Source organism: Marmota marmota, unplaced genomic scaffold (genome assembly GCF_001458135.2).
Source record: "Marmota marmota marmota unplaced genomic scaffold, marMar, whole genome shotgun sequence".
NCBI lineage: Eukaryota > Metazoa > Chordata > Mammalia > Rodentia > Sciuridae > Marmota > Marmota marmota.
In genome coordinates, this window is record NW_026000153.1 from 26,270,746 (window position 1) to 26,281,959 (window position 11,214).

Consider the following 11,214-nt stretch of genomic DNA (forward strand, 5'->3'; position numbering starts at 1 on the left):
ACTTCCTGCATTTTGTTTTCACTGACAATAAAACGATAGTTGAGGTATAGATTATGCTATGATTTCCAAACTATTTTAATGCACCTATGCTGCTGAACTTTCTCAGAATTGAAAGCTTGGGACTCAATAGGCTAAGAAATACTCAGGTAATTCTCCTGCAGGTTGGTTGGACACATTTTGAAAAAAAAACTGTGAAATGTGCGATGAGAAAAAGGCAGTCAGGGATGAGAAATCATGGATAGGGAGCAAAGTGCATTCAGAGCACATGGCTCTTAGGACTGAAAGGACAGATGCAACAGCAGAATCAGATGGGAGAGGAGGCAAGAGAAGAAAAGCTCCTGAGGTCCTGTTCACTTCTTTCCCTCCAGCAAGCTCACCTGGTCTTTATTAATTGCCTCTTCTCACCCTGCAGTTCTAGCTGTCCCATTTTCAGCAGACTTCTGATACTGTACTCAACTCCAGATGTCCTAGGGCTTCTTTTCCTTCCCATGGAGGAGGGGGTGATGTGATATCAGCCCATTCCCTTAGGGTGCTATTGGAGTCCCTTTCAAAGCAGAACCTGCAGATTGCAGCCAAACTCCCAAAAATCAGGACCAGGAGAAGAAGGAATTAACAAAGAGTACAACTTAGTATCGTCCCTTAAAAAGTCCAGAGAGAACTTACATATAAGTATCCAGCTGTAAAATGATATTATACATACACTTGCATAACTGGGTGAAACTAAAAAAGTGAACTTCCATCTTCTCTGAGGGTCTTGGTTCTCCGTGGGGCCCGTTAACCTGTTTAGTATCTCCCCACTATTTGGAGCTGGTACTAGTTCTCATCTCAAGAATATATGTAAGCCACCAGGAGTGGTGGCACACGCCTGTAATCACAGTGGCTTGGGAGGCTGAGGCAGGAGGATTGCAAGTTCAAAGCAATGGTGCGGAATTAAGCAACTCAGTGAGATCCTGTCTCTAAATCACATAATAAATAGGGCTAGGGATATGGCTCAATGGTTGAGCACCCCCTGAGTTCAATCCCTGGACTCCCCCCCAACAAAAAAAGAATATATGTAAGCCTCTTATAAATATAGGAAATGGAGGGGAGGGTCCATAGATATCAAAGATTGGTACAGAGGTGGAGTCATCTTTCAATAATAAGTACACCTACAAGGCTCAGCATATGAAAGTATCATCTTATTCTGTCCTCATAACAATTTTATGAGATATATACTATTACTAGCATTCTATAATATGTGATCATGCAATACTTAAAGTAAAGTTAAATAACTGGTACAAGGTGTGTAGCTAATAAGCTTGGAACTGGGATTCAAACCAATCTTCTTCTGATGCATGTTTGTGTTATTAACCTCTGTGGCCTTCTTGTTACATTTGTCACTTGAAAAGATTGCAGCTCCTGTGAAGTAGGACCTTATGCTACTCACGCTTACTCATGGTTTTTGGCTTCCAGATATAGTGGTTTCTTGGACTGCCTTTCCAATATGGTAGCCAGTAGCCAGTAGCTACTAGCCACTTAATGCTCCTAACCACTTGAAATATGGACATTTTGAATCGATATGAATGTATGCTCAAACAATGGATTTAGAATTAGCATTTAAAAACTTTATTACTATTTTTTAAAATTTCTTCTTTTTGTGGTGATGAGAATGCAACCCAGGGCCTTATGCAAGGTGGGCAAGTACTCTACCACTGATCTTCTTCCCTGGTTCTTATTACTACTTTTAATAATTTTGCATTTTGGACATATTTGACTAAAAATAATTTTTTTAAATTAACTGGCTTTGTTTCCTTTTGCTTTACCTATGTGACTCCTGAAATATTATATATATGACTCACATTATATCTCTATCGAATGGCACTTTTCTAAGAGTAGGTGAACCAATTAATTTGCAGTAAGTCCTTCCTTAAGAATTTGGGGCGGTTGGCCATATAGAGGCTGGGGGCGGGGGGAGGTCAAGCGTAGCCTCTTCTCCTTTACCAAGATGGCGGCTTGTCCCTGTTTCGCCACATGAGCTTGGTTTCCTCACGCTAATAAGAGTGGTACAGTAAAAGCTGGCAGGCTGACAGGCGGCCTCGGGACGGACTTTCTGGCTACCGACCGTTTTGCTGTGGCTTACCCGGATCACGTGTGGGTGTGAGATCAACCATGAGCTCCGTTGCAGTTTTGACACAAGAGAGTTTTGCCGAACACCGAAGTGGACTGGTTCCGCAGCAAATCAAAGTGGCTACTTTAAATTCAGAAGAGGAGAGCGACCCTCCCACCTACAAGGATGCCTTCCCCCCACTTCCTGAGAAGGCAGCATGCTTGGACAGTGCTCAGGAACCTGCCGGAGCCTGGAGCACCAAGATCCGGCCCATCAAGGCCTCCGTCATCACTCAGGTGTTCCACGTGCCCCTGGAGGAAAGGAAGTACAAGGACATGAACCAGTTTGGAGAAGGTGAACAAGCCAAGATCTGCCTTGAGATCATGCAGAGGACTGGCGCTCACCTGGAGCTGTCTCTGGCCAAAGATCAAGGCCTCTCCATCATGGTCTCAGGGAAGCTGGATGCTGTCATGAAAGCCCGGAAGGACATTGTCGCTCGATTGCAGACTCAGGCCTCAGCAACTGTTGCCATTCCTAAAGAGCACCATCGTTTTGTGATCGGCAAAAATGGAGAGAAATTGCAAGACTTGGAGCTAAAAACCGCAACCAAAATCCAGATCCCACACCCAGATGACCCCAGCAACCAGATCAAGATCACTGGCACCAAAGAGGGCATTGAGAAGGCTCGCCATGAGGTCCTGCTCATCTCTGCCGAGCAGGACAAGAGTGCCGTGGAGAGGCTGGAGGTGGAGAAGGCCTTCCACCCCTTCATTGCTGGGCCCTACAATAGACTCGTGGGTGAGATCATGCAGGAAACAGGGACGCGCATCAACATCCCCCCTCCCAGTGTCAGCCGGACAGAAATCATCTTCACTGGAGAGAAGGAGCAGCTGGCACAGGCTGTGGCTCGCATCAAGAAGATTTACGAGGAGAAGAAAAAGAAGACCACGACCATTGCAGTGGAGGTGAAGAAGTCTCAGCACAAGTATGTCATCGGGCCCAAAGGCAACTCCCTACAGGAGATCCTGGAGAGAACTGGGGTTTCTGTGGAGATCCCATCCTCAGACAGCGCCTCTGAGACGGTGATCCTGCGAGGGGAGCCCGAGAAGCTGGGCCAGGCGCTGACTGAGGTCTACGCCAAGGCCAACAGCTTCACTGTCTCCTCAGTGTCCGCCCCCTCCTGGCTTCACCGGTTCATCATCGGCAAGAAAGGGCAGAACCTGGCCAAGATAACACAGCAGATGCCCAAGGTGCACATTGAGTTCACTGAAGGTGAGGACAGGATCACCCTGGAAGGCCCCACCGAGGACGTGAGTGTGGCCCAGGAGCAGATCGAAAGCATGGTCAAGGACCTGGTCAACCGGATGGACTATGTGGAGATTAGCATTGACCACAGGTTCCACAGGCACCTCATCGGGAAGAGCGGGGCCAACATCAACAGAATCAGACCAGTACAAGGTGTCTGTGCGCATCCCTCCTGACAGCGAGAAGAGCAACCTAATCCGCATCGAGGGGGACCCTCAGGGCGTGCAGCAGGCCAAGCGGGAGCTGTTGGAGCTGGCCTCTCGCATGGAAAACCAGCGTACCAAGGATCTAATCATTGAGCAGAGATTTCATCGCACAATCATTGGGCAGAAAGGTGAACGCATCCGTGAAATTCGTGACAAATTCCCAGAGGTTATCATCAACTTCCCAGACCCAGCACAGAAAAGCGACATTGTCCAACTCAGAGGGCCCAAGAACGAGGTGGAAAAATGCACCATGTACATGCAGAAGATGGTGGCCGACCTGGTGGAGAATAGCTATTCGATTTCTGTTCCAATCTTCAAACAGTTTCACAAGAACATCATTGGGAAAGGTGGTGCAAACATCAAGAAGATCCGCGAGGAAAGCAACACCAAGATCGACCTTCCCTCGGAGAACAGCAATTCCCAGACCATCATCATCACAGGCAAGAGAGCCAACTGTGAGGCTGCCCGGAGCCGGATCCTGTCCATCCAGAAAGACCTGGCCAATATCGCCGAGGTGGAGGTCTCCATCCCTGCCAAGCTGCACAACTCGCTTATCGGCACCAAGGGCCGCCTGATCCGCGCCATCATGGAGGAGTGCGGGGGCGTGCACATCCACTTCCCTGTGGAGGGCTCCGGGAGCGACACGGTCGTCATCAGGGGCCCCTCCTCTGACGTGGAGAAGGCCAGGAAGCAGCTCCTGCACCTGGCGGAGGAGAAGCAAACAAAGAGCTTCACCGTGGACATCCGAGCCAAGCCAGAGTACCACATGTTCCTCATTGGCAAGGGGGGCGGCAAAATCCGCAAGGTGCGTGACAGCACGGGTGCCCGCATCATCTTCTCAGCCGCGGAGGACAAGGACCAAGACCTGATCACTATCATAGGAAAGGAGGACACTGTCCGGGAGGCACAGCGGGAGCTGGAGGCGCTGATCCAGAACCTGGACAACGTGGTCGAGGATTCCATGCTGGTGGACCCCAAGCACCACCGCCACTTCGTCATCCGAAGAGGCCAGGTCCTGCGGGAGATCGCAGAGGAGTATGGTGGGGTGATGGTCAGCTTCCCGCGCTCTGGCACACAGAGCGACAAGGTCACCCTCAAAGGTGCCAAGGACTGTGTGGAGGCAGCCAAGAAGCGCATTCAGGAGATCATCGAGGACTTGGAAGCCCAGGTGACGGTGGAGTGCGCCATCCCCCAAAGGTTCCATCGATCTGTCATGGGCCCCAAAGGCTCCAGGATCCAGCAGATCACTCGGGATTACAATGTCCAGATCAAGTTCCCAGACAGAGAGGAGAACCCAGTCCCCAGCACAGAGCCAGCTGTCCAGGAGAACGGTGAGGAGGCCCGGGAGGGCAGAGAGGCTGAGCCTGGCTCTCCACGGAGGTGCGACATCATCGTCATCTCTGGCCGAAAAGAGAGGTGTGAGGCAGCCAAGGAGGCACTGGAGGCTCTGGTTCCTGTCACCATCGAGGTGGAGGTGCCCTTTGACCTTCACCGTTACATCATCGGGCAGAAGGGAAGCGGGATCAGCAAGATGATGGACGAGTTTGAGGTGAACAATCACGTCCCAGCTCCTGAGCGGCAGTCTGACGTCATCGCCATCACCGGCCTCGCTGCTAATCTGGACCGAGCCAAGGCCCGGCTGCTAGAGCGCGTGAAGGAGCTGCAGGCTGAGCAGGAGGACCGGGCTCTACGGAGTTTCAAGCTGAGCGTCACTGTAGACCCCAAATACCATCCCAAAATCATCGGAAGAAATGGGGCAGTGATCACCCAGATCCGGCTGGAGCACGACGTGAACATCCAGTTTCCGGACAAGGACGATGGCAGCCAGCCCCAGGACCAAATCACCATCACAGGGTACGAGAAGAACACAGAAGCTGCCCGCAACGCCATCCTGAAGATCGTGGGTGAGCTTGAGCAGATGGTCTCTGAAGACGTCCCTCTGGACCACCGTGTCCACGCCCGCATCATTGGCGCCCGAGGCAAAGCCATCCGAAAAATCATGGATGAATTCAAGGTGGACATCCGCTTCCCACAGACTGGAGCCCCAGACCCCAACTGTGTCACTGTGACAGGGGTCCCGGAGAACGTGGAGGAGGCCATCGATCACATCCCCAACCTGGAGGAGGAATACCTGGCCGACGTGGTGGACAGTGAGGCTCTGCAGGGCTACCTTAAGCCCCCCGTGCACGAGGAGTCCAAGGCCCCCTCCAAAGGCTTTGTGGTGCGGGATGAGCCCTGGACTGCCAGCAGCAGTGAGAAGGCTCCTGATATGAGCAGCTCTGAGGAGTTTCCCAGCTTTGGGGCTCAGGTGGCCCCCAAGACCCTCCCTTGGGGCCCCAAACGATAATGATCAAAAAGCAGCACCCTCTCCAGCTGCTGAGCAAACCCGCCACACAGTTTGTCTCGGTCTGACCCAGCGGCTGGGCCCCAATTGCTGACGCTCCCCCCTCCCGAGGTCTCGCAGTGAAGCCTGACGGCCGGCCCTGTCACCACCTCCCCAGGCCTGGTCGTCACCCAGCGGGCTCAGGGGCTACCCCTGGGTGGTGCCCCAGGACAGGTGCCACCATGTTGAACACTAAGCAGAGGTCATTGCGCATTTGTGGTAAGACTCCAGCTTCCTGGTCACCCAGCATGCGGTCAGCACTGACCTTCACCAGAGCTCCACAGCAGCTGCTCGGAGTCGACTTCCTGTGTCATAACCTCAGGAAATAAATTTCCTTGACTTTATAAAAAAAAAAAGAATTTGAATTACAAGACTGCCGATAGTTGCAGCCGAGAAAAAACATAATTTAGGTGAGAGAAAGAGAGAACAGAACTAGAAAAAGTGTATGATATCAACTTAGGGAGAGAAGGTGGCAGCTGGGAATCAATCCCCCTCTCTTGCCATGTGCTCAGCGACCTTGTGAGTCATAGGAAACCAGGTGGTGAGTAATGGAGCCATGGGGATATGGATCACACCTGCCGCTGGATCATGCCAGTCCCTGGCAGGTCACAGACACACAGGGTTGAGCCCTTTAACCCTCTTTTCCCCAGTTTTCTAGTCATTGCAGCCTATGAGTGTTAGATGATTTCAGTTTGTCCTCCTGAAAAGGCTGAGGACTAAGAAGTCTCCCTTGTCAGTGTCAGGAAACGGGGCAGAAATGAGATGCAAATCCAAATATAATTAACTCACCTATCAGAAGTCCTGCAATAGTAACCTTGAAATCCTCTTCTCTAACTGTTTTTGGGCAATCAGTGTGAGCCAATGTCTGGTATGAGCACCATTTGATTGGGAGCTCATTGAACCTACATGCACAGCACTGAATTCTTCTTAAAACCGAAAGGGACATTAGTGCTTTCTGTCAAACAATAACAAAAAATGTTTCTCCTTGACCAGATAGCTTAGAAAAATGTTTACTGGTCCCTCAAAATCTCAGCAGCCACCCCCCTACTGCCCACGGTCTAAGCAAGAATATATCAGGAGATTTTATTTTTGCCTTAGAGTTGGAAAGCAGAAGCACTCGGGCTGAAGTCCTGACTTTTGTGTCTTTCTTTACTTCATTTCCATTTCTTTATGCCAAGAACATAGGCTTGTTGTCAAGTTGCCTCACTCCTGGTGCTGCTTGGTAGCAGGGAGGCTTTTTTGAGACCTGAGGAGATATACTAGAACACAAGCTATTCATTGTGAAGCATTTTGACAGTTTCGAAGGGGCAAAGATGAGAGAAGTTGATTGGGACGTTTGTTTCCTCTCCTCCATCATGCCAGACTAGGTACAAGGTCCTTTGCTTTGAGCATCTTATGTCTCATTGCAGCCTTGGCATGATTATTATAAGTGCAGTTATCTCTATCTCTTCATTCAGGAAATCAGCATTTCCTTTGTTTATGTAACATACCAATGCCACCAATTTGCCAAAGTCTCACAGCTTGGTTCATTCCAGAATACTTGTTGAGGACTCCAACTTCCTGCTGAACCCTAAGCAGCAGAGAGGAGGAGGAGACCAGCCCTATCCTAATTGTTGACACATTGGACAAACAAGTAGCTTATCTGTGGGGAATAATTATTCTCCATATGGGATCCTCATGGACTGGAGAGGACAGGGAAAACTAAGGGCTTAGCAGTATTCTTAAAAATTCTGCACTCAACAAACCAAAGGCTTGTGTGAGCTCAATATGGCTCACAGATCTCCAGTTTGCAGTTTGTAGGACATCTTTGAATTTGAATTAGAGTAAATAGGACTTTGAAATCTAAATCCAAGATCTGCTTCATGGAACTGGGCAAGAGAGGGAAGAGATCCTATTACTTCATTTTACCCTGAGCCAACTGTCATTTAGTATGGCAAAATGGGAATACTTTTGGCAATGCCTGTTTCAGAAAACCAGAATGCTGGGCTGTTTCAGCCTGGCTAACCTGTCTCATTTCTCTCCTCTTATCATCTCAAACTCAAGGCAAGTAGGGTACGTTATTGGTACCACAGAACACTTACTGTTCCTCTCCTCAAACTTCCTAGCTTCAACTCTCACCCAAACCACATACACTATGTGAACTCCAGGACTTCTGCTCACAAAGCCATATCAGGAAAGCAAATATGTTCTGTCCTTCTCCCAGTCTTTCTAGAAGAGGAAATTGAGGTACAATCCCATGGCACCTGCACTTATGTGTGAGCTCAGACCTTTCCTCACAGAGAGGCATAGGACAGGGGATGATGAAGGAATCTGCCATTCACTGCAGACACTGAGTTAACTCAGACAACAAGACCCTGGGGTCTGAACAATGATGTGCCTGACTGCAGATAGATAATACAAAAGCAGACAATTCCTCAGCCACTTAAAATGTATAAGTAAGTATACTTGAGAGTAAAAGATAATCCCTTTGAGGAACCAGGAATCTCCTATGGGTTGTCAGAATTCTGAGAATCAATGTGAACCCTCTACAATAGTGATTTTCTCCACACATTTCCTCCTGCTCTCTGGGCAGTTCTACTGGAGAAACATGGGTACTTCACTCAGCTTCAATATCTTTCCAGATTCTGCCTCTTGCCATTGTCTCCTTGACAACTGGAAAAGCAGCACCACTCAGACTGATGACATCCAAACAAGGACAAACTGTCCCGTGAGGCTGAAGGTCTAAGGAATGGAAACAACCAAATCACCCCCGATAGTGGTCTGGGAAAAGAAATATGGCAGTTTTTTAGGGTTGGATAAGAAATACTCCTCAAGATTTGTTGTCAAAATAATGATCATGCGGCAGCTGAAAGTGTAAAGCATGTTCTCATTTAAAGCAATAAGAGATTTATATCTCTTCATGCAGTCATGTGATGGTTGGGACTCAGATCAGTTAGTGAGATGCACATTCCATTATTTATTCTGTGTATTTTTTTTTTCATTTTGTACTGTGTGGACACCTATAGAAAATAAACTAGAAATATTCTGTCTTTGCTCTAGTTAATCTTGGTGCTCATTGGCTGATTTTTCTTAGAAAGTTGGGGAGTGGAGGGATTGGGGAAGAGGTAGAATTGGTGTTAGTTCATTAGTTTATGGCTTGGATGACAAAGAGGCAAACTAAAATCTAATCTCTTGCTGAACCAGAGGATATAATTTAGGGTATCATAAGCAGAATTGGTCCAATGAATTTGAATGCTGTTAAAATGCCACCATTAAAACAGCAAAGTTGGTATACCCAAGAGTTTATAGGAGCTCTTATTCTCACAATAATTTGGAATAAATTTTTCCAGATCAACCGAGTCGTTTTGACAGCCCACCACATTTATTCTCATTGAGTATTTGAGCTAGGAGGGAATTATTTAAATACGAGATAAAAGAGAAAAGGAAGTTGAAAGTGAGATTCAGCATGAATAAAGTACAATACTGAATGAACTCATGGACAATGGAAGCTGATTGTTCATGAGAAAAAGCTCCTGAAATAGAACTGGGAAGGATCTGTCTTTCTTTGCAAAATAAAGTTAATTTTCTTTTTCATTTCTTCTGTGTTTAACAGAACAAATTACTTTTTCTATAACCTCTGCACTGAACACTTCCAATATCCACTCACCACTTAAAATTTTCTTAATGTATTAATACATTAATGTGAATCTCTATGAAGTCCAGAGCATGACTGTGGCAAATGGCTTTTCCAAAAATGGCCATGAGCAATATTTCTGGGACAACATGTTCTTCCAGAAGATTGTGCTTTACCCTTAAGAACAAGAGGCAATTTTCCCTTGAATCTGAGTGGGTTTGTGTCTACTTTAACCAAGAAGGTGCATGGGAGGATGCAAAATGACATCTGAGTCTGGGTACAGGTTTCTCCTGTTTCTCCTTCTCTCTTCCACTATGACCCCTCCTCTATGTTGCTCTCCCTCTCTTTCTTTTTGCATGTCTTTCTTTCTGTCTCTGACTTTCTCGGTCTCTCCTTCTCTTTCTGTGTCTCTCTGTCCCTTTCTCTTTTTCTCTGTCCCTGTCTCTGTCTCTCTTCCTATGCATCTCTCTCAATCTCTGTCTGTCTCTTTCTCTATTTTTATCTCTTTTGAGACCTTCACCCTCAGAACCTGGCTGTCATGTTGTGATTAAGCTGAAGCCACACGAGAGGCCATGGACAGCTCTTCCCACCAATAGCCCTGGCTGAGTTGACCGTGCCAACAGCCTGAAGGAACTGCCAGATGTTTGAGTGAGGAATCTCTAGATGGTTCCAACTCAGTCTTCAAACATCCTAGACCACTGAATGGAGCAGAGATGCCCTGTCTTTCAGTCTTGCTGAAAAGGTAGACTCATAAACAATAGCAATGTTTTGTTTTGACTTCATGTTCTGGGGTATGGTGTTCCACAGGGTCATCACCTTTCTCCAGCTCTCCTGCTGCTGTGTCTTCATCAACTTTACCACCTCACCTAATCTTGCTCTAGTCACCAAACTGATGTTGGAAGTTGTATTAGTTTGCTAGGGCTGCCATAGCAAAGTACCACAGATTGGGTGGTTTAAGTAACAGAAAACAATTGTATTGCAGCTCAGGATGCTGCAGGTCAGAGATCAAGGTGCTGGCAGGGCTGCAGCCCCTCTGAAAGTGCTAGGGAAGCATCTGTTTCATACCTCGTTCTTGGCTGTTGGTACTCCTTTGCTATTCCAGTCTACACAGTACACAGTTTTCTCTCTGTGTACATGTCGGTCTCCAAATTTCCCCTTTTTATAAGGACACCAGTCATATTGAATTAAGGGCCGCCTTAGTTCTGTATGACTTCATCTTAACTAACTGTATTTGCAATGACCTAATTTCCAAATAAGGTCACATTATGATACACTGGAGGTTAGGACTTCAACATAAGAATATCTGAGGGACAAAAGTCAAACAAAACACTTCCTTTGAGGACCCATAGGTCCCCATTGTTTCTGAGCCCTGAGAAACTCTAGTTCCCACATGTCTCTCACCTTATCCATGTCCCTGGTACAAATTAGGAGGCTCCTGGTCATTTTGGCTCCAGGATCTTATTTCTTGCCCTCAGCTTCGTCCTTCTTCTTGTTCTACTTCATAGTAACCTTTCCAGATTCCCCGCAAGGTGGGTGCACCTGTTCCAAAATGAAGCCTGCTTAAGATTTGATAGTAGCTGAGCACCACTGGGCATTGGTATGTCAGCCTCCTGCTGACTGA

The 11,214-nt window shown here is 47.5% G+C and overlaps 1 protein-coding gene across 1 annotated transcript; it reads left to right on the forward strand.

Moving 5' to 3' along the window:
* Nucleotides 1-1,930: 1,930 nt before the first annotated feature.
* On the forward strand, nucleotides 1,931-6,336 carry LOC107146257 (vigilin-like). Its single transcript, XM_015490348.2, is given in 2 exon segments — nucleotides 1,931-3,530; nucleotides 3,532-6,336. Coding segments are annotated over 2 exon segments (3,795 nt in total). The 5' UTR covers nucleotides 1,931-2,148; the 3' UTR covers nucleotides 5,945-6,336.
* Nucleotides 6,337-11,214: the final 4,878 nt, after the last annotated feature.